This window comes from Thalassophryne amazonica, chromosome 6 (genome assembly GCF_902500255.1).
Source record: "Thalassophryne amazonica chromosome 6, fThaAma1.1, whole genome shotgun sequence".
Lineage (NCBI taxonomy): Eukaryota > Metazoa > Chordata > Actinopteri > Batrachoidiformes > Batrachoididae > Thalassophryne > Thalassophryne amazonica.
In genome coordinates, this window is record NC_047108.1 from 103,640,711 (window position 1) to 103,664,915 (window position 24,205).

Genomic DNA, 24,205 nt, shown 5'->3' on the forward strand with positions numbered 1-24,205 from the left:
ATAGGTGAGGATCAGAATGTAGATCGATCGGTAAATTGAGAGCTTTGCCCCCCTACTCAGTTCTCTCTTCACCACGACGGTCCGATACAGCGACCGCATCACTGCAGATGCTGCACCGATCCGTCTATCGATCTCACACTCCATCTGTCCCTCACTCGTGAACAAGACCCCGAGATACTTAAACTCCTCCACTTGAGGCAAGGACACTCCACCGACCTGAAGAGGGCAAAGCACCTTTTTGCAGTCGAGAACCATGGCCTCGGATTTGGAGGTGCTGATTTTCATCCCGGACGCTTCACACTCGGCTGAACATCTATGGTTTGATTTATTTGTATGGGTGCAGTACTTGGGTTGTTACCAACAGCTGTAGAAAATTTTATGTCAGTATCACGTTTAGAAATACATTTAATGAGAAAAATGGTGACATGTTCAATACTTATTTTACTCATTGCAAGATGTTCATATCCATTTACAAATGGAGTTTAGGTACAGTAACAGGAGTTTTGGTGCTGTCGTTGGTGCTGAAGATGTTTCTGAGTCTTTCATATAAAGTAAAAAAATAAAATGTAAATAAAACCTGAAGATGATCCAAAACTGTGGCTTTCCTTTATTCACTTTTTTCTTCTCAGAAGTAATTTCAATTTTTTTGGAATAAAAAAAGGAAGGAAGAAGCAATTAAGGAAGGAAGGAAGGAAGGAAGGAAGGAAGGAAGGAAGGAAGGAAGGAAGGACTTGCCATAATTTGTGATATGGTAATCGTTTTGTTATAATTCTCATTAAAATGTTTTGCCTCATTTTTGTCTCTGTAGGCAATCCGTATTTCAGTGAACCCACTCTATTTCATGATACCTGCCACAGTATGTTGTTCGTACGCCTTTATGCTTCCAGTGTCAACGCCGCCCAACTCCATTGCCTTTGCATCAGGACATCTCATGGTGAAAGACATGGTGAGATCCTCACAGCAGAACATAAAGCTGACTGAAATGCAGAGATTACAAATACGTGGTGTGTCCATAAAGTAACAGTCCTTTTTATTTTTTTAAAAACTATATGGATTTCATTCATATGTTTTTACGTCAGACATGCTTGAACCCTCGTGCGCATGCGTGAGTTTTTTCACGCCTGTCGGTGACGTCATTCGCCTGTGAGCACGCCTTGTGGAAGGAGTGGTCCCACCCCCTCGTCAGATTTTCATTGTCTGGAAATGGCGGAATGAAAAGGACTTTTTTTCCATCAGAATTTTTTCAGAAGCTGTTAGAGACTGGCACCTGGAAACCATTCGAAAAAGTTATCTGGCTTTTGGTGAAAATTTTACGGGCTTCACAGAGAATAAGGACTTTAACTACAGCTTTAAGGACACCTTTAAGGACGGTCGGTGCGCCACGCTCAGAGCTGCGACGTCACGGCACAAACCACTGGATCATTTCTAAGCTGATGGCTCTGTGGATACGAGATCATCGTGTGCTCTTTCTCTGGTTATCATAAGAGCTGGACATCAGCCATTTTCCGGCAGATTTCACTTTTAACAAGAGATTTTGTCATGGAAACCCGCGCGGAGGCTTTGCGCGTCATGACCAATTCGCTGATGAAGCGAGACAAAGGAACACCTCCATTTCGGAGTGTTAGAGGACAAGTTTGGACATGTCCAGCTCTCCACAAGTTCTCTTATACTCACTCGACTGGTAAGCACTGAAAGCCGAGATAGGCATGTTATGGGGTAAAAACAGCAAGAACACTGAGAAAGGTCAATTTCAATTTGTACAGGGGTCAAAAGTTAAAGTTGCTCCAATTTTGGTAAAAAAGTGATACAAATTATTAGTTGGGTGAATACGGTTTTAAAAAGGAATAGTTTGCATCATGTACTCGTATCATGCTTAGTTATCATGTTACAAGGTAGCATATGTCACATGTCATAGAATCCAATGGATGCTGATATTGTTTAACCTTTACTTTGCAAACCAAGCACGCAACACAGTCAAAACTATTCCATTTATTAATCCTATTAGCTCAACCAGTAATTTGCACTACTTTTTACCAAAATTGGAGCAACTTTAACTTTTGATCCCTGTACAAACTGAAATTGACCTTTCTCAGTGTTGTTGCTGTTTTTACCCCATAACTCCAGACCATTCATTCACAGATAGTCCAAACTATACCTTTTTGGAATCTTTATGATCAGACAAATAATATGGAATACCTTCCAATATGATTGGAGCATTTTTAAATTTTGACCCCTGTGTAATACTTCAATTGACCCCTTCTTGGCTGCCTATTGAAAGTTCACGTGGATACCCAGCATTTTTAAAAGAGTAATGTCTAAGGAGTATGTGTGCCAAATTTGGTGCTTGCATCACCATTTGAAGCATTTTTTTTTCAGTTATCCGCTGCGCTATTATTGTCATTCATTTAAATGCATTATTCTCTTCTTTTCTGCCTTTGTCTTCTCAGGTGAAAACTGGGATTGGACTGAATGTTATGGGCATTCTGTCCATCTCTTTGGCCATGAACACGTGGGGCACGGCCATGTTTAACTTGAACATGTATCCGGAATGGGCTCAACACGTCAACACATCCACTGCCATTACAGATCTGCAGTTTCCGTCTGTCCCAGTCCTCAATGCTACTGTCTGAGCGCTCACTCAGCCTCAAACACACAAGCTCAGATTCAAAGATTTCACACTAAACTGACACTTACAGGTGTGTCAGCAAAATGTTGGGATGCTTTGGGATCTCCAGCTGCAGCCAAAATGCATTTTGGGAATGATGATCAGGATTTGGCTCTGAGGGGTGGAGACAATTTCATTAAACTGTAGGTTCACTCTAAGGTTTTGGAACATTAAAACAAAAGAAAGGAAAACAAAGAAAACCATGATGGCACTGCATTATTTCATTTTTGCTTTCATATAATTGCACTGTCAAAATATCTAACCTCAACAACAGCAGCAACAACAAGAATGTCTCACATCTGGACGCTCCTGCCTGTGTGCTGTTTGTTGGACTAGTCTGTCCTCTACTGGAAAAATGGGTATAATTCTTTTAAATATTGTATTATTTGACATGAATCACAATGTGATTATGTTATTTCTTTGGCACATTTTTAGATATCAAAGCGTTGACTTGAATATTTGTAATCATAAAAAGAAATGAAATTAATTATAAGAATAATATGTTAATTTTCAGACATTAATGTGACTCCTGGCTAATGAATGTGTACATTTTACCAAATGTGATTTACATTCATTTAACTGTTATTACCACAAGTAAATTCTTTAAATAGTCATTGTTATGTAAAGTTTGTGTTTGCCTTCCTGAGTCCACAAGCCTCCAGTAGAGTTCTTGTACAATTTAGGGTATGAGATGTTCTGGTACGCGCTTTAATTAGTCTGTTATAACATTGTTGTCAAGGGAAAGAATTCTTCAGGATTTCTGAGAAAACTGATCAGAATTTAAAAGGCTGTTAATCTTCAGACTGTTTTACGATCATTCTGTGTCCCAGTAATGGGAGAACACAATGTGATGTCAAGTTTAGTTTTATAACCCAAGTTTGAGACACTTTGGCCCATTTTCATACAGAGCAAGTGCATTTGTAAATTCCTTCCAGTAGTGTTGTAGTAAAGTGAAGTCACAAGACCGACAACGCCAAAGGTTAACTTCTGCAAGGTGGTTATTCAGTAGCAGCAGGGTCAAGAAACAAGTTCCAATTGTGCGTAAAGTCAAACTACAAATGATTGATGAAGAAGAAATATCAAACACTACGTATTAATACATCACTTCTTGAAGACTCAGAGTTTGACAGCTGGATCAAAGCAGGATGAACTCCCCAGGAATATCGCCAACATTACTTTGGGAAGCCTGAAAGCATAAAGGAAAAAGTAGAAAACTAGGCAACAGGAAGAAAAATTGGAAGAAAAATATATGGAGCTGGAAGATTTTAATGCAAGTACTGCTAAAGAGGAAATTCAGAAGGAGTTATAGAAACAAAAATTTAATCTAAATATTTTAAATAAAAAACAATTCTTAATCAACTTAGATATGACAACTTCGAGAAGACTAATAAAGCTAGAAATTATTTTGCAAATGAGATTAAGCTGAATCAGGAAGGAAACTTCAATCACTTCCATTTAAACTTCAGGAGGGAAACAAACTGTTCTCAAAAGTAACAAGTGGAAGCATTTCAAAGCTTTTATGCTTTCATTCACTAGATTGGCATCCAATTCCAGATTAGATTAACTCCTTTCTTAATGCCATCATTTTTACACAAAACACAGAAGAACAAGTTAATGCTCTTGATCTCCCTACAACATCAGATGAACTCATTGTTGCCCTTAATAACATGCCAAACAACAAAATACTAGGACAAGATGCTGTGTTTTACAAACATTTTTACTCTAATACACCTCAAGGTTCAAAAATACAGTAGTGTTCAGAATAATAGTAGTGCTATGTGACTAAAAAGATTAATCCAGGTTTTGAGTATATTTCTTATTGTTACATGGGAAACAAGGTACCAGTAGATTCAGTAGATTCTCACAAATCCAACAAGACCAAGCATTCATGATATGCACACTCTTAAGGCTATGAAATTGGGCTATTAGTAAAAAAAAAAGTAGAAAAGGGGGCGTTCATAATAATAGTAGCTAATAATAGTAGCATCTGCTGTTGACGCTACAAACTCAAAACTATTATGTTCAAACTGCTTTTTGAGCAATCCTGTGAATCACTAAACTAGTATTTAGTTGTACGAGGTCTGTCCATAAAGTATCGTACCTTGTTATTTTTTTCAAAAACTATATGGATTTCATTCATATGTTTTTACGTCAGACATGCTTGAACCCTCGTGCGCATGCGTGAGTTTTTCCACGCCTGTCGGTGACGTCATTCGCCTGTGAGCACGCCTTGTGGAAGGAGTGGTCCCGCCCCCTCGTCGGATTTTCATTGTCTGGAAATGGCGGAATGAAAAGGACTTTTTTTCCATCAGAATTTTTTCAGAAGCTGTTAGAGACTGGCACCTAGAAACCATTCGAAAAATTTATCTGACTTTCAGTGAAAATTTTACGGGCTTCACAGAGAATAAGGACTTTAACTACAGCTTTAAGGACCCCTTTAAGGACGGTCGGTGCGCCGCGCTGCGAGCTGCGACGATGCGGCACAAACCACTGGATAATTTCTAAGCTGATGGCTCTGTGGATACGAGACCGTCGTGTGCTCTTTCTCTGGTCATCACAAGACCTGGACATCAGCCATTTTCCGGCAGATTTCACTTTTAACAAGAGATTTTTGGGACATGTCTATCTAGGCTTTCAGTGCTTACCAGTCGAGTGAGTATAAAAGAACTTGTGGAGAGCTGGACATGTCCCAACTTGTCCTCTAACACTCCGAAACAGAGGTGTTCCTTTGTCTCGCTTCATCAGCGAATCGGTCATGACGCGCGAAGCCTCCGCGCGGCTTTCCATGACAAAATCTCTTGTTAAAAGTGAAATCTGCCGGAAAATGGTTGATGTCCAGGTCTTGTGATAACCAGAGAAAGAGCACACGACGGTCTCATATCCACAGAGCCATCAGCTTAGAAATGATCCAGTGGTTTGTGCCGCATCGTCGCAGCTCGCAGCGTGACGCACCGACCGTCCTTAAAGGGGTCCTTAAAGCTGTAGTTAAAGTCCTTATTCTCTGTGAAGCCCGTAAAATTTTCACTGAAAGCCAGATAAATTTTTCGAATGGTGTCTAGGTGCCAGTCTCTAACAGCTTCTGAAAAAATTCTGATGGAAAAAAGTCCTTTTCATTCCGCCATTTCCAGACAATGAAAATCCGACAAGGGGTTGGGACCACTCCTTCCACAAGGCGTGCTCACAGGTGAATGACGTCACCGACAGCCGTGGAAAAACGCACGCATGCGCACGAAGGTTCAAGCATGTCTGACGTAAAAACATATGAATGAAATCCATATAGTTTTTAAAAAAAATAAAAAGGACCATTAATTTATGGACAGACCACGTATAACCACAGTTTTTCATGATTTCTTCACATCTGCGAGGCATTAATTTTGTTGGTTTGGAACCAAGATTTACTAGTGTGCTTGGGGTCATTGTCTTGTTGAAACACCCATTTCAAGGGCATGTCCTCTTCAGCATAAGGCAACATGACCTCTTCAAGTATTTTGACATATCCAAACTGATCCATGATACCTGGTATGCGATATATAGGCCCAACACCATAGTAGGAGAAACATGCCCATATCATGATGCTTGCACCACCATGCTTCACTGTCTTCACTGTGAACTGTGGCTTGAATTCAGAGTTTGGGGGTCATTTCACAAACTGTCTGCGGCCCTTGGACCCAAAAAGAACAATTTTACTCTCATCAGTCCACAAAATATTCCTCAATTTCTCTTTAGGCCAGTTGATGTGTTCTTTGGCAAATTGTAACCTCTTCTGCACATGTCTTTTATTTAACAGAGGGACTTTGCGGGGGATTCTTGCAAATACACTCAACAAAGGCAACACTTTTGGTTTTGCTCCCATTTTGTATGAGATGAACTCAAAGATCTAAAGCTTTTTCCACATACACAATATTACCATTTCCCTCAAATATTGTTCACAGACCAGTCTAAATCTGTGATAGTGAGCACTTCTCCTTTGCTGAGATAATCCATCCCACCTCACAGGTGTGCCATATCAAGATGCTGATTAGACACCATGATTAGTGCACAGGTGTGCCTTAGACTGTCCACAATAAAAGGCCACTCTGGAAGGTGCAGTTTTGTTTTATTGGGGGGGATACAATTTCAATTTCAATTTATTAATTTATATAGCGCCAAATCATGACAAAGTCGCCCCAAAGCACTTCACATAATTCACAACAACACAAATTAATCTAAAATCAAAATTAAAAGCAAGAAAAGCACAGTTAAAAGATAAAACACAGTAGAATAAAAAGAAATTACAAAGCAAACACAAACAAATTAAAAAATTAATGATAAGACAGTCTAAAAAAGTGGGTCTTCAGTCTTGATTTAAAAATCTCCACCGTGTCAGACTGCCGAATAACAGCAGGTAGATCATTCCAAAGAGCCGGACCATGGTAGGAGAAGGCTCTATACCCCACAGACTTTTTGTTCATCCTCAGATCACATAGAAACCCTGTGCCCTGCGAACGCAAAGGCCTTGCAGGTACGTAGGGCTTAACCAAGTCCGCCAAGTAGGAAGGCGCCAGTCCATGAACAATTTTATAAACCAACAATAAAACTTTAAAATCCAATCTGGCAGAAACCGGTAGCCAATGAAGGGATGCCAGAATGGGAGTAATGTAGTCAAACCTTCTACTTTGTGTCAAAATTCTGGCAGCAGCATTCTGCACCAACTGAAGTCCTCGAATGCTAGACTGCGGCAGGCCAGAGAATAAAGCATTACAATAATCCAATCTAGAAGAGACAAATGCGTGAATAAGAGTCTCAGCATCAGCCATAGACAGGATGGGGCGAATCTTTGCTATATTTCTCAGATGAAAGAAAGCAGTCCTCGTAATTCCCTAATGTGGAGGTCAAAGGACAACGTAGGATCAAAGATTACCCCAATGTTCCTCACTTTGTCAGTATGATTTATAACACATGAACCTAGGCTAAGCGCCAGCTGATCAAATTGGTGCCGATATCTTGCTGGGCCAAGAACCATCATTTCAGTCTTATCAGAGTTCAAAAGCAGAAAGTTGCTAGACATCCAACTTCTCACTGCTGCAAGACAGTCCTGTAAAGATTTTATGTGGACAGGATTTCCAGCAGCTATCGGCATATACAACTGAGTATCATCAGCATAACAATGAAAAGCAACCCCGAAACGCCGCAAAATGTTCCCAAGGGGTGCCATATACAGGGAAAAAAGCAGGGGACCCAGAACGGATCCCTGCGGAACCCCGAACTTCATGCCCTTAAAGTCAGAGGTAGTGTCATTGCACAAAACACAATGGGAATGACCAGACAGATAAGACGTCAGCCACACAAGAGCAGTTCCAGTAATCCCGAAACAGTTTTCTAGCCTATCAAGTAGAATATGATGATCAACTGTGTCAAACGCAGCACTGAGTCAGTATACCAGATACCAGTCAGTATCTGGTGTGACCACCATTTGCCTCATGCAGTGCAACACATCTCCTTCGCATAGAGTTGATCAGGTTGTCAATTGTGGCCTGTGGAATGTTGGTCCACTCCTCTTCAATGGCTGTGCGAAGTTGCTGGATATTGGCAGGAACTGGTACACGCTGTCGTATACGCCGGTCCAGAGCATCCCAAACATGCTCAATGGGTGACATGTCCGGTGAGTATGCCGGCCATGCAAGAACTGGGACATTTTCAGCTTCCAAGAATTGTGTACAGATCCTTGCAACATGGGGCCGTGCATTATCCTGCTGCAACATGAGGTGATGTTCTTGGATGTATGGCACAACAATGGGCCTCAGGATCTCGTCACGGTATCTCTGTGCATTCAAAATGCCATCAATAAAATGCACCTGTGTTCTTCGTCCATAACAGACGCCTGCCCATACCACAACCCCACCGCCACCATGGGCCACTCGATCCACAACATTGACATCAGAAACCGCTCACCCACACGACGCCACATACACTGTCTGCCATCTGCCCTGAACAGTGTGAACCGGGATTCATGCGTGAAGAGAACACCTCTCCAACGTGCCAAACGCCAGCGAATGTGAGCATTTGCCCACTCAAGTCGGTTACGACGACGAACTGGAGTCAGGTCGAGACCCCGATGAGGACGACGAGCATGCAGATGACCTTCCCTGAGACGGTTTCTGACAGTTTGCGCAGAAATTCTTTGGTTATGCAAACCGATTGTTTCAGCAGCTGTCCGAGTGGCTGGTCTCAGACGATCTTGGAGGTGAACATGCTGGATGTGGAGGTCCTGGGCTGGCGTGGTTACACGTGGTCTGCGGTTGTGAGGCTGGTTGGATGTACTGCCAAATTCTCTGAAACGCCTTTGGAGACGGCTTATGGTAGAGAAATGAACATTCACTACACGAGCAACAGCTCTGGTTGACATTCCTGCTGTCAGCATGACAATTGCACGCTCCCTCAAATCTTGCGACATCTGTGGCCTTGTGCTGTGTGATAAAACTGCACCTTTCAGAGTGGCCTTTTATTGTGGGCAGTCTAAGGCACACCTGTGCACTAATCATGGTGTCTAATCAGCATCTTGATATGGCACACCTGTGAGGTGGGATGGATTATCTCAGCAAAGGAGAAGTGCTCACTATCACAGATTTAGACTGGTTTGTGAACAATATTTGAGGGAAATGGTGATATTGTGTATGTGGAAAAAGTTTTAGATCTCTGAGTTCATCTCATACAAAATGGGAGCAAAACCAAAAGTGTTGCGTTTATATTTTTGTTGAGTGTAAATTAGCTTTACACAGACGTCTTCTAACTGTCACAGCACTTACAGGTAACTCCAGACTGTCTTTGATCATCCTGGAGCTGATCAATGGGTGAGCCTTTGCCATTCTGGTTATTCTTCTATCCATTTTGATGGTTGTTTTCCATTTTCTTCCACACGTCTCTGTTTTGTTTTTTTTTTTTTTTTCCATTTTAAAGCATTGGAGATCATTGTAGATGAACAGCCTATAATTGTTTTGCACCTGCATATAACTTTTCCCCTCTCCAATCAACTTTTTAATCAAACTACGCTGTTCTTCTGAACAATATCTTGAACGTCCCATTTTCCTCAGGCTTTCAAAGAGAAAAGCATGTTCAACAGGTGCTGGCTTCATCCTTAAATAGGGGACACCTGATTCACACCTGTTTGTTCCACAAAACTGACAAACTCACTGACTGAATGCCACACTATTATTGTGAACACCCCCTTTTCTACATTTTTTTTAGCCCAGTTTCATAGCCTTAAGAGTGTGCATATCATGAATGCTTGGTCTTGTTGGATTTGTGAGAATCTACTGAATCTACTGGTACCTTGTTTCCCATGTAACAATAAGAAATATACTCAAAACCTGGATTAATCTTTTTAGTCACATAGCACTACTATTATTCTGAACACTACTGTACTGTCTTATTGGGCTGTGAGTTCCAGACAAGTCTAACATACGAGGTCTGTGATGAAAAAAGCGGTACTTTTTATTTTTTTCAAAAAATAAATGGATTTGATTCATATGTTTTTATGTCAGACATGCTTGAACCCTCGTGCGCATGCATGAGTTTTTTCACACGTGTCGGTGACGTCATTCGCCTGTGGGCAGGCCTTGAATGAGGAGTGCTCCACCCCGCCCGTCGGAATCTCTTTGTCTGAATAGCCGCTGCAGACGGCGCGCATTGCTTTATCAACATTTTTTCTGGACCTGTGAGGAATATCCGAGTGGACACTATTCGAGAAATTAAGCTGGTTTTCGGTGAAAAGTTTAACGGCTAATGAGAGATTATGGGGTGTCTCTGTCGCTGTAAGGACTTCCCACAAAGCGGGACGTCGCGCAGCGCTTCCAGGCGCCGTCGTTGGCCTGTTTCAACCTGAAAACATTCTAATTTAAGGCTTAATTCACCCAGGACGTCGTGAGAGAACAGAGAAGATTCAGAAGAGGCCGGCATGAGTACTTTATGCGGACATTCCACTGTTTAAGGACATTTTGTAATGAAAGACGTGCGCGCAAATTCGCCGAGTCATTTCCGTGACGACTCCACGAATCTGTGTGCGCTGCGACAGGACAAACATCTCCGTGTTGAAAACCATTTGTAAAATTCAGGCGGCTTTTGATGGCTTTCAACAAGTGCGTAACTGAGAAATTGTTTAACAGCATGGGCATGTTCCAACTTGCCCGTTAAGGTTTCCAACGGAGGTGTTTTTCCTGTCGCGACCCCCCGCGGTCGGGTCCGGCCCGACATGAGACTCTGCCTGTACGTTCTTTCATTACAAAATGTCAGTTAACAATGGAATGTCCGCATAAACTCCTCATGCCGACTTCTTCTGAAAGTTCTCTGTTCTCTGACGACTTCCTGGGTCAACAGAGCCTGAAATGTGGAAGTTTTCAACTTGAAACGGCGAGATGCTGCCGCCTCGAAGCGCAGATCGGCGTCAGGCGCTGTGGGCCGTCCTTAAAGCGACACTACCAGACCAAAATCTCTCATCAGCCGTTAAAATTTTTACCGAAAACCAGCTGAATTTATCGAATGGTGTCCACTGAGTTGTGCCTTACAGTTTTGAAAAAAATTTTATCAAACAAAGCAGCAGTCTCTGAGCCATTCCTAAACAATGAAAAAACGACGAGAGGGTGGGCCACTCCTCACTCAAAGACTGCCCACAGGCGAATGACGTAACCGACAGCTGTGAAAAAACTCTCGCATGCCCACGAGGGTTCAAGCATGTCTGATGTAATCACACGTGATTCAAATCCATATGGTTTTTTAAAAAAAAATAATAAGGTCCGTTACTTTTATCACAGACCTCGTATATATATATTTTTTTTACAGCCAGAATAGAGACATAATGAATGCAGCATTTCGAAAATACAAATATTGAACAGCAGAGAGTTCTGGCTGGACTCAGACAGCAGCTGATCCTTTTTCATGCTGAAGTAGACGCAAAGGGCCCAGGTGCCTCCACACAGGCAGTTAGAAGATCTCTCCTCCCAACACCTCAACAGAAACAACCAGGGCAGACAGACACAAGCAGAACGAAGCAACAAGAATATGTAAAGAAACCACTGAACGTACAACGTACATGCCTGATGCTGTAATTTGTCATTCATATGTGACAAAAAGGAGTCAAAACACATTTAACATTGATTGTTGTATCTTGTTACTTTGATGGAAAATGTGCATCAGGCAACACTTCATGTTCATGTGAGAAACTGCCATGAAGAAACAGTTCTGGGTAATGATTCGAAATAAAGATTTGCGTCATTATACAGGCTGGAACATCCTGTTATGTTCAAGTATGAGTAAGGTGAAAACTACGATCACACAGGAATTGAAAGCAACAGTGTTGTTGCTGTGTGTGTGTGTGGGGGGGGGGGGGGGGGGGGGTTAATAAAATATTTCAGAATGCAATGGCCTGTCGAAGGCAGCACTCAACTTCTGTTTGGTTATGTCATATGTCTCCATATGACCTGTGTGTCATGTATGATGACATGGAGAGGAGCCTTTTTTGCCCACGTGAAAACCTACAGGCAACCCACAAAAAGAAACATGACCATGACTGTTCATTGAAGTTCCCTTTTTTTACCGCCAGAGCCCTCATAAACTTCCAAATCCTGTTTTTCTTCAACCTGCGACACTTGTATACAAAAAGAATGAAGTTCATGACAAACAACTTCATGTCACCTGTCAGGTAAGGTTTTTCTATCTACCAAGTACCATATGTTTTTGGTTTACTAGTCATCTGATAGCAGGATAACCATAAAAAATTATAGATTTTTATTAAATTTGTTGACTGTGCCTGTGAAAAAGTGGCTAGGTTTAGAAAAAACCTTTAAAGGATTTTTCTCTTTTGAGTGAAAAGAGGTGAGTCCTGAAAATGGTCTTGGAGATTAGAAGTTTACTGTAAAACATTTCAAGATAGTTTAACTTGGAAATAAAAGTTCACCTGCTGCCTTGAAAATGTAATTTAACTCAAGCAGAAGAATACTTTGGTTTCAACTTGGAAATGAAAGTTGAAATAGTCATTTCCACATATTGTCTATATTTTTGTTGGAATTCCAGTATATACGCCTGATCTGCAGTGCGTAACTATTTGCCTGTGATTCCACAATGGTTTAAGGATAGGCTTCTCAAAGTCTTAACCCAAGCCAAGGATTTTTTCCTCTAGCTGCCTTCTCCCCGGTCTCGCCCAGTTTTCTTCTTAAAATTGTAATTTACAAACCTATGTACAAATCAACAAGTTTCAAATAGCCAGCACAATGACTTACTTAGTTTCAATTTCTAAAACTTATACAACTGAATTGGAAGTCCAGAACTTGTCAGAGCTCTGTTTTGTTTTTTGTTTTTTAAGGGAATGGGCATAACTAAATGGGGCTGTAATGTTTTGCAGTGTATGATTTACATGAATGATCCAGATGTGTTGGTGTTTGGATTGTAGGAATTTATCTTTTATTCTGGAACTTACCAAATCAACTTGTGCCATGATAATCGTGTGTGTATTCTGGTAAATATTTATTCCTCCTCTATAAAACAAGATCTTATTAATATGATGTACATAAAAAGTGGATATGACTGTTTTAATTACAACCGATAGGGGGTTCAAAAAGTGGACATTTAAGAAGCACTTCATTTGTTAATCTGTTTCTATCAAGGTTGACCGGCAGAGCAGGCTGGACACAAATGCAAGAGGCAGGTACACAGCTCATTGGAGTTAAAGCTTTTACTGGGTTCGTTAGCTGGAGTTGGTACCCAGAGAGGTAGTCCAAAAAGAGCAACAGTAACAAAAACATCAGGCTTAGGCGTGGTCGAGGTACACAGGCAGGTAGTCAAAAACACGATGAGGCAAACAAGAGCAAAGCACAAAAAAAAACAAAAAAAAAAACACAAGGACTGAGCTGGAAGGAAGGCACAAGGCACATCAATCTAGCAAGGGACAACAGCAAACTGTGAGGCTTAAATAGCACCCAGGTGATGAGCTGCAAATCAAGAACAGGTGTGAGGTGAAACTTCCAGAACCCGGGTGTGGCCAGACACAGAGGAACGCCCACCACCAAGCACCAAGAGAGAGAGACAAGAAAGAGCAGGACAGACAAAACCCAAGCAGAAAGACAAAGCAAGAGAACAGACAGAAAACAAATACAAACAAAATAAGAATAAAACAGAACACATACCCCAAAAACTCCAAATCCTGACAGTTTCATTCCATTCCTCTTGTGTATTATCATATTATCATATCATATCATATTAGTATTTGTTTGTTGCTTTATTGCAATAATCCTCAAATCAACTAATTTTTACAATATTGGAACACAGAGAAACACACCAAGAATTGGATTTTTTTTTTTTTTTCAAGGTATAGCTTTTTCATCTGTTGAAGTATCCTGTATAATGAATATGGATAAATTATTGCCATTTATTGAAATATCAGTTTTTAAATATATACCAATGAATCTTAAGTACCCTATTATTTTATATGAATGCCATTTACAATTTGTGTTCCTGTTTAGGATGTCAGTAAAATTCTGAATTTTAAATTTACAATTGTTAATTTTTTAAAAATCAAATGTGACATGGAAATGCATGTATTTTATTAAGTAGTATAGTAAAGTAACATTTTAAGTTAAATAAACACACACAGGTTTGTACAAAATTCTTAGGATTGCAGTGTATAATTTATTATTACTTATAAAGTGCTTTTACAGAAAAAAGCTTCAACGATTGTACAATTATAACACAAAAACTGAATGGTAAAATCAATCCCTGCTGCACAAATTCCACCAGAGTATGGCTGTTAAATCAGGTATAATGTATGCTTAATTTTCAAATAAGATTAATTTTTTTCTTCAGTGTGTCAGATTTTCAGTGGGTCAGCAGTTTACATTCTAAAACATGTTATATTGACTTGATCTACTTTTGTCAAACCTGTCCAGAGTGTACTTTGCCTCTCACCCAGTGACCAATGAGATAGGCAGCAGCTTTGATAAAATAATGTGAGATACCCAAAAGTATTCTGTTTTAAAGGTAAAGACATTTATTATAAATATTATTTCATGTTTAACATGCTATACTGTAAATCTGGAAAGCATTTTTTCAATATTGTTATTTTCTAAGAGTATCTTTTCCCCAGTTTTCATCTCTGTCTTTTTTTAAATCTGCAGGAACAGTGCAGGATCTTGGGGACAGATCCTAAAGTCCATCCTGCTTTATCTCTGGGGCGTTTATTCTGCACCTACACCAGCTGGCAGACACGTCCTGACTCTGCTGTCGCTCTGTGCCGCCCTCGCCATCATTACTGGCGGCCTTCTTTACCACTGGCTATGTGAAACTCTAAAATACAACCACGAAGTGTCTCTTCGGACCTGCTGCGCCTACAGCGTGTCCATGTTTCTGTTCTCAGTCCTGTGTCACCCTGCACGCTGTGTCCTGATCATGACTCTGCCCACAGCCTGCACCAAGCAGGGACGCAAACTGATGATGTCAGCCGCTGTCATGATCCTAGTGCTGAACATCCTCCCTAACATCATAGTCAACACAGGGGCAGTTGTGCACATCCTGAAGTGCACCACTGAGGGCTTTACAAGGACTCTGCTGAACTCGTCTGGGCCCCTGAACAAGGCGAAGCAAGATCTTGTTGCAGAAACCATCAAAGTGAATAAAGAAGACATGAGCATTGTCACAAAGTTGAGGAAGTTAGAACATTTTACTCACATTGATCTTTCAGAAGTCAAAAGTAGATTCTCCAACATGAGTGCGGAGATAGAAATCCATTTTTCACACGCTAGGAACATGTTGAAAGAGTGCAAACTGCTGTCAAACCGGATTCTTGCTGCCATTTTTGTTGCTTTACTCATCTTTGAATCTGCACGGTACTTGAAATATTATCTGACGTCAGTCCAGTTTGATAACATCTACGTCTCCGAAGAGATGCTGCAAAAAGCAATGCCTGCAGACAGCACAAGGCCAGCTAAAAGCAAGAGGTGTCCCACAGGCTGCACAATAACTACCCAGGAATGCGCCTCCTGCTTCATATCGCTGGTCATGGTCACATTATATTTTGCTGCAATCGCATTAGTAGTTGCTATGGATTATATTGTCCATTATGTTGTGCAGATGATTGTGCCGTGGCTGCTGGATTTTCCACCCACAACTGCGGTGCTGAGTGTGACTTACAAGGTAACAAAAATCCAGTGTGTCAGTAAACAGCACCAACAAATATCATTTCTTTACCTCTTCATAATGCTTGCATATGCAATCAACTCTTTTTTTTTTTATTATTTTGGGGTCCTGGTAGGTGCAGTGGTTCTCTCCTGCCTTTTGTATTATCCCACAGTCCTGCACCAAACAAGACCTTGCAAACTTCCACAGGGACTACAAGTGGACCTTCAGCCCTGAGCCGTCGTTCTGTGACGTAAAAATTTCACCTCCAAACCTGAGAGTGACGGTCCTGCTGGGATGTCTGTGGATCATCACCTACTCTCTGGTGTTCCTCGAGGTCTATGCCAGACGGCTGCGAAGGAAAATCTCCGGATCTTTTTTCAAAAAACAGGAGGATAAGAGGATTTCTTACTTGATGAAGAAAATCCAAAGGAAGCAAAAAGGAGAAGAGCTGCAGACTCTTTCTGTAGCCCTCGGGTGAACTGTAGCATTCATTCATTCATTTATTAGTTCAACTTTCACTTCAGCCTTGTTGATTACTCATTGCATCATTCAGTGCTTTTGAGCTTTAATTTCTGCAAAACTGAAGCTAGAACATCATGTTAAAGAGTCGTTACACTGCTGGCCCACATTCACACTTAAAGGGGTCATATTGTGCAAAAAAATACATATATTATACAGTTATTTAGAATGATTTTGAATTTCACATTAAACATCCTGCTGTTCTGTGACTGCACATACAAATTCTCTGTCTATAACAGGGGTAGCCAAGTTCGGTCCTGGAGAGCCACATTCCTGACACTCTTAGTTGTCTCCCTGCTCCAACACACCTGAATCCAATGAAAGAAACAGTGCATCATGGGAACCCCCCAGCAGTCTACGTCTATAGCAGCATAACTAAGGGATGGTTCAGGGTCACCTGATCCAGCCCTAACTATAAGCTTTAGCAAAAAGGAAAGTTTTAAGCCTAATCTTAAAAGTAGAGAGGGTGTCTGTCTCCCTGATCTGAATTGGGAGCTGGTTCCACAGGAGAGGAGCCTGAAAGCTGAAGGCTCTGCCTCCCATTCTACTCTTACAAACCCTAGGAACTACAAGTAAGCCTGCAGTCTGAGAGCGAAGCGCTCTATTGGGGTGATATGGTACTACGAGGTCCCTAAGATAAGATGGGACCTGATTATTCAAAACCTTATAAGTAAGAAGAAGAATTTTAAATTCTATTCTAGAATTAACAGGAAGCCAATGAAGAGAGGCCAATATGGGTGAGATATGCTCTCTCCTTCTAGTCCCCGTCAGTACTCTAGCTGCAGCATTTTGAATTAACTGAAGGCTTTTTAGGGAACTTTTAGGACAACCTGATAATAATGAATTACAATAGTCCAGCCTAGAGGAAATAAATGCATGAATTAGTTTTTCAGCATCACTCTGAGACAAGACCTTTCTGATTTTAGAGATATTGCGTAAATGCAAAAAAGCAGTCCTACATATTTGTTTAATATGCGCTTTGAATGACATATCCTGATCAAAAATGACTCCAAGATTTCTCACAGTATTACTAGAGGTCAGGGTAATGCCATCCAGAGTAAGGATCTGGTTAGACACCATGTTTCTAAGATTTGTGGGGCCAAGTACAATAACTTCAGTTTTATCTGAGTTTAAAAGCAGGAAATTAGAGGTCATCCATGTCTTTATGTCTGTAAGACAATCCTGCAGTTTAGCTAATTGGTGTGTGTCCTCTGGCTTCATGGATAGATAAAGCTGGGTATCATCTGCGTAACAATGAAAATTTAAGCAATACCGTCTAATAATACTGCCTAAGGGAAGCATATATAAAGTGAATAAAATTGGTCCTAGCACAGAACCTTGTGGAACTCCATAATTAACTTTAGTCTGTGAAGAAGATTCCCCATTTACATGAACAAATTGTAATCTAGTAGACAAATATGATTCAAACCACCGCAGCGCAGTGCCTTTAATACCTATGGCATGCTCTAATCTCTGTAATAAAATTTTATGGTCAACAGTATCAAAAGCAGCACTGAGGTCTAACAGAACAAGCACAGAGATGAGTCCACTGTCCGAGGCCATAAGAAGATCATTTGTAACCTTCACTAATGCTGTTTCTGTACTATGATGAATTCTAAAACCTGACTGAAACTCTTCAAATAGACCATTCCTCTGCAGATGATCAGTTAGCTGTTTTACAACTACCCTTTCAAGAATTTTTGAGAGAAAAGGAAGGTTGGAGATTGGCCTATAATTAGCTAAGATAGCTGGGTCAAGTGATGGCTTTTTAAGTAATGGTTTAATTACTGCCACCTTAAAAGCCTGTGGTACATAGCCAACTAACAAGGATAGATTGATCATATTTAAGATCGAAGCATTAAATAATGGTAGGGCTTCCTTGAGCAGCCTGGTAGGAATGGGGTCTAATAAACATGTTGATGGTTTGGATGAAGTAACTAATGAAAATAACTCAGACAGAACAATCGGAGAGAAAGAGTCTAACCAAATACCGGCATCACTGAAAGCAGCCAAAGATAACGATACGTCTTTGGGATGGTTATGAGTAATTTTTTCTCTAATAGTTAAAATTTTGTTAGCAAAGAAAGTCATGAAGTCATTACTAGTTAAAGTTAATGGAATACTCAGCTCAATAGAGCTCTGACTCTTTGTCAGCCTGGCTACAGTGCTGAAAAGAAACCTGGGGTTGTTCTTATTTTCTTCAATTAGTGATGAGTAGAAAGATGTCCTAGCTTTACGGAGGGCTTTTTTATAGAGCAACAGACTCTTTTTCCAGGCTAAGTGAAGATCTTCTAAATTAGTGAGACGCCATTTCCTCTCCAACTTACGGGTTATCTGCTTTAACCTACGAGTTTGAGAGTTATACCACGGAGTCAGACACTTCTGATTTAAAGCTCTCTTTTTCAGAGGAGCTACAGCATCCAAAGTTGTCTTCAATGAGGATGTAAAACTATTGACGAGATACTCTATCTCCCTTACAGAGTTTAGGTAGCTACTCTGCACTGTGTTGTTATATGGCATTAGAGAACATAAAGAAGGAATCATATCCTTAAACCTAGTTACAGCGCTTTCTGAAAGACTTCTAGTGTAATGAAACTTATTCCCTACTGCTGGGTAGTCCATCAGAGTAAATGTAAATGTTATTAAGAAATGATCAGACAGAAGGGAGTTTTCAGGGAATACTGTTAAGTCTTCTATTTCCATACCATAAGTCAGAACAAGATCTAAGATATGATTAAAGTGGTGGGTGGACTCATTTACTTTTTGAGCAAAGCCAATAGAGTCTAATAATAGATTAAATGCAGTGTTGAGGCTGTCATTCTCAGCATCTGTGTGGATGTTAAAATCGCCCACTATAATTATCTTATCTGAGCTAAGCACTAAGTCAGACAAAAGGTCTGAAAATTCACAGAGAAACTCACAGTAATGACCAGGTGGACGATAGATAATAACAAATAAAACTGGTTTTTGGGACTTCCAATTTGGATGGACAAGACTAAGAGACAAGCTTTCAAATGAATTAAAGCTCTGTCTAGGTTTTTGATTAATTAATAAGCTGGAATGGAAGATTGCTGCTAATCCTCCGCCCCGGCCCGTGCTACGAGCATTCTGACAGTTAGTGTGACTCGGGGGTGTTGACTCATTTAAACTAACATATTCATCCTGCTGTAACCAGGTTTCTGTTAGGCAGAATAAATCAATATGTTGATCAATTATTATATCATTTACCAACAGGGACTTAGAAGAGAGAGACCTAATGTTTAATAGACCACATTTAACTGTTTTAGTCTGTGGTGCAGTTGAAGGTGCTATATTATTTTTTCTTTTTGAATTTTTATGCTTAAATAGATTTTTGCTGGTTATTGGTAGTCTGGGAGCAGGCACCGTCTCTACGGGGATGGGGTAATGAGGGGATGGCAGGGGGAGAGAAGCTGCAGAGAGGTGTGTAAGACTACAACTCTGCTTCCTGGTCCCAACCCTGGATAGTCACGGTTTGGAGGATTTAAGAAAATTGGCCAGATTTCTAGAAATGAGAGCTGCTCCATCCAAAGTGGGATGGATGCCGTCTCTCCTAACAAGACCAGGTTTTCCCCAGAAGCTTTGCCAATTATCTATGAAGATAATTGGCAATATAATTGTCAAATTACAAGACAATTCACAAAATGAATATACAGGAGATGTTGCCGGTGCACAGGAAAGGACCCCCACACCCATCTCTGGATGGAGCTGCACCTCAAACAGAGAGAGAGAAAAAAAAAAAAAACAGAATTGGGCATCAGAAGACAACAAATATAGTATAATTTGTGAGCATTATGCAGCAAGAAAAACAAAAGAAATACTAAGGTGATCGTCGTAGTGAGTGTCTTGTTTGGCAGCACCCTGACATCGGGGTGAATGTGAGGCATTATTGTAAAATGCTTTGAGCGTCTGATGCAGATGGAATTTTTAATTTATTTTTATTTATATAGTGCCAAATCACAACAGAGTTGCCTCAAAGTGCTTTACACAGGTAAGGTCTAACCGTACCAACCCCTAGAGCAACAGTGGTAAGGAAAAACTCCCTCTGAGGAAGAAACCTCAAGCAGACCAGACTCAAAGGGGTTACCCTCTGCTTGGGCCATACTACAAACATAAATTACAGAACAATTCACAAAACGAATATACAGGAAATGCTGTTGGCGCACAGGACAGCAGGGTCGCCAACACAAATACAACTCCCATCTCTGAATGGAGCTGCACCTTAAACAGAGAGAAAAACAGAATCAGGCATCAGAAAGACAACAAATATAGTATAATTTGTGAGCGTTATGCAGCAAGAAAAACAAAAGAAATACTAAGGTGATCGTCGACCACTAGCCCTAAGCTTCACTAAAAGACCCAGACTTTAGATAAAGTTGAGGCCGCGGCACGCTCCATTTTCTAATAACATGAATTAAAAGCGTAAAAAGCATAGTAACATACTATACCAGTATGCTAGCCATATGAAAGGAAAAATAAGTGCGTCTTAAGTCTTGACTTGAAAGTCTCTATAGAATCTGACTGTTTTATTGATGCAGGGAGATCATTCCACAGAACAGGGGCACGATAAGAGAAAGCTCTGTGACCTGCAGACTTCTTATTCACCCTAGGGACACAAAGTAGTCCTGCACCTTGAGAACACAAAGCTCGGGCCGGTACATAGGGTTTAATTAGGTCAGTTAAGTAGGGAGGTGCCAGTCCATTAACAATTTTATAGGCTAGTCAGTGAAGAGATGCCAAAATGGGTGTAATGTGGTCAAACTTTCAGCTTCCATTCAAAAGTCTGGCAGCAGCATTCTGAACCAATTAGAGAACCCTAATGCTGGACTGCGGTAAACCAGAAAATAGAACATTGCAGTAGTCCAATCTAGAAGAGACAAAGGCATGAATCAGGGTCTCAGCATCAGCCACAGACAGGATGAGATGAATCTTTGCTATATTTCGCAGGTGGAAGCAGTCCTCATAATATCTTTAATGTGGAGATCAAAGGACAATGTAGGATCAGAAATTACCACAAGGTTCCTCATTTTGTCAGTGTGATGTATGACACACGAGCCGAGGCTAAGCGTTAGCTGGTTATATTGATCATGATCATCATCATTTCAGTCTTATCACAGAGTTTAAAAGTAGGCATTGGCTAGACATCCAGCTTTTCACTGATGCAAGGCAATCTTCTAAAGATTTTATGTAGATGAGATTACCAGCAGTTATCGGCATGTATAACTGAGTATCATCAGCATAGCAGTGAAAGGTAATCCCAAAATGGCGCAATATGTGCCCAAGGGGTGCTATATAAAGGGAGAAAAGCAGGGGGCCTAAGACAGACCCCTGTGGAACCCCAAATTTCATGTCACTAAGGTTAGAGGTAGTGTTGTTGTACAAAACACAGTGAGAATGACTGGTCAGGTATGACGTTAACCACACAAGGGCACTCCCAGTAATCCCTAAATGATTCTCCAATGTATCGAGTAGAATATGATGATCCATGGTATCAAACACAGCACTGAGATACAACAGCACCAGAACCATAGTGGTGTCTGAATCCATTGCAAGCAGAAGATCATTCATCAATTTAGTGAGAGCCGTCTCTGTGGAATGATATTTTCTAAAGGCACACTGCAGTGGCTCAAAAAGATTATTCTCGTTAAGGTGGTCCATGAGCTGTCATGAAACTACTTTTTCCAGAATTTTAGAGAAAAACGATAGATTTGATACCGGCCTATAGTTTTTCAATACACTAAGGTCAAGATTAGATTTCTTAAGTAATGGTTTAATCACTGCAGATTTTAAACATTCAGGAACAGACCCAAAAGTTAATGAGAGATTAATAATTTCCAGCACAGTCAGCCCAAGAGTGGGCCACAGGTCCTTAAACATTTTTGTTGGTATAGGATCAAATAAGCAGGTTGTGCTTTTTGTTGACGTTACGAGTTTCGTCAGCACGCCGAGTGAGATACTATCAAATTCTGTAAATCTAGGTAATACCTCAGTGATGGCGCCCACCTCAATAGGGTGTAGTGACTGGGTTAAGGCATGCTGGGATATGTTTAACCTAATGTCATCTATTTTCTTTTTAAAGTAATCTAGAAATCTTGTGCTGTAAAAGGAGAGAGAATTACGGGTGGTTGTCCACGTACAACCCCAATTCCAATGAAGTTGGGATGTTGTGTAAAATGTAAATAAAAACAGAATACAATGATTTGCAAATCTTCTTCAACCTATATTCAATTGAATACACCACATAGACAAGATATTTAATGTTCAAACTGATAAACTTTATTGTTTTTGTGCAAATATTTGCTCATTTTGAAATGGATGCCTGCAACATGTTTTAAAAAAGCTGGGGCAGTGGTATGTTTACCACTGTGTTACATCACCTTTCCTTCTAACAACACTCAATCAGCATTTGGGAACTGAGGACACTAATTGTGAGTGTCATGATTGGGTAAAAAAGGAGCATCCCCAAAAGGCTCAGCCATTCACAAGCAAAGATGGGGCGAGGATCACCACTTTGTGAACAACTGTGTGAAAAAATAGTCCAATCGTTTAAGAACAATGTCTCAACATTCAATTGCAAGCAATTTAGGGAATCCATCATCTACAATATAATCAGAAGATTCAGAGAATCTGGAGAACTTTCTACATGTAAGCGGCAAGGCTGAAAACCAACATTAAATGCCCGTGACCTTCGATCCCTCAGGCGGCACTGCATTAAAAACCAACATCACTGTGTAAAGGATCTTACCGCGTGGGCTCAGGAACACTTCAGAAAACCATTGTCAGTTAACACAGTTCGTCACTACATCTACAAGTGCAAGTTAAAACTCTACCATGCTCCAGACAAAAGAGGAAAAAGACCATCCAGATTGTTACCAGTACAAAGTTCAAAATCCAGCATCTGTGACGGTATGGGGGCATGTTAGTGCCCATGGCATGGGCAACTTACACATCTGTGATGGCACCATCAGTGCTGAAAGGTACATCCAGGTTTTGGAGCAACACATGCTGCCATCCAAGCAACGTCTTTTTCAGGGACGTCCCTGCTTATTTCAGCAAGACAATGCCAAGCCACATTCTGTACGTGTTACAACAGTGTGGCTTCATAGTAGAATAGTGCCGGTACTAGACTGGCCTGCCTACAGTCCAGACCTGGAGCCCATTGAAAATGTGTGGTACATTATGAAGCACAAAATACGACACGGAGACCCCGGACTGTTGAACAACTGAAGTCGTACATCAAGCAAGAATGGGAAAGAATTCCACCTACAAAGCTTCAACAATTAGTGTCCTCAGTTCCCAAAAGCTGATTGAGTGTTGTTAGAAGGAAAGGTGATGTAACACAGTGGTAAACATACCACTGTCCCAGCTTTTTTGAAACGTGTTGCAGGCATCCATTTCAAAATGAGCAAATATTTGCGCAAAACAATAAAGTTTATCAGTTTGAACATTAAATATCTTGTCTTTGTGGTGTATTCAATTGATATAGCCCCCCTTTCCCGGGGGGATACTGTTACACTGGTAATGTTGGTTTGGAGGTTAATGTATGTGTAAAGAAATGCATCTCATTGTGGGACAAATTTATCCAGAAAAAGACTCTGTTCCTGTGGTAAATTGCAATAAGATGCCCACCAGCGTGATGGAGAACTTTGGAGAACAGCATTATGTCGACATCATTGCATGGCCACAGAGTTACGGAGTTGTAGAAACATAAATCAGGCTTTAGGATTTTAAGGTACCACTCCGCAGTGGACTTAGAAAAAAGCATCACTCAACCAAATGTAAACCTTTTAAAGCAAATAATGCCTGGCACTTATTTAAGGCAGGTGTTTTTTTTTTTTTTCAGACAAAGTTTTGACCCAGCCA

The 24,205-nt window shown here is 40.6% G+C and overlaps 2 protein-coding genes across 2 annotated transcripts in view; both read left to right on the top strand.

Annotated features, from left to right (window-relative positions):
* slc13a3 (solute carrier family 13 member 3) overlaps positions 1 to 3,229 on the top strand; it is a 42,157-nt gene extending 38,928 nt beyond the window's left edge. The window contains exons 12-13 of the mRNA XM_034173049.1: positions 809 to 946; positions 2,448 to 3,229. Of these exons, the coding sequence (XP_034028940.1) occupies positions 809 to 946; positions 2,448 to 2,630 (321 nt within the window). The 3' untranslated portion in view covers positions 2,631 to 3,229. The remainder of the gene's footprint in view (positions 1 to 808; positions 947 to 2,447) is intronic.
* A 9,071-nt stretch (positions 3,230 to 12,300) lies between these two features.
* On the top strand, positions 12,301 to 16,470 carry ocstamp (osteoclast stimulatory transmembrane protein). The gene is made up of 4 exons (XM_034171525.1): positions 12,301 to 12,338; positions 14,578 to 14,637; positions 14,806 to 15,820; positions 15,939 to 16,470. The coding sequence occupies exons 1-4, from the start codon at positions 12,301 to 12,303 to the stop codon at positions 16,281 to 16,283; spliced, it is 1,458 nt and encodes a 485-aa protein (XP_034027416.1). The 3' UTR covers positions 16,284 to 16,470.
* Positions 16,471 to 24,205: the final 7,735 nt, after the last annotated feature.

What these genes read in the sequence shown, in the direction of transcription:
- ocstamp (XM_034171525.1), top strand. Translation starts at nt 12,301, where the DNA reads ATGAAGTTCATGACAAACAACTTCATGTCACCTGTCAG. An exon ending in AACTTCATGTCACCTGTCAG is followed by an intron (nt 12,339 to 14,577) that starts GTAAGGTTTTTC and finishes AAACCTGTCCAG; the next exon opens with AGTGTACTTTGCCTCTCACC. An exon ending in AGCAGCTTTGATAAAATAAT is followed by an intron (nt 14,638 to 14,805) that starts GTGAGATACCCA and finishes TTAAATCTGCAG; the next exon opens with GAACAGTGCAGGATCTTGGG.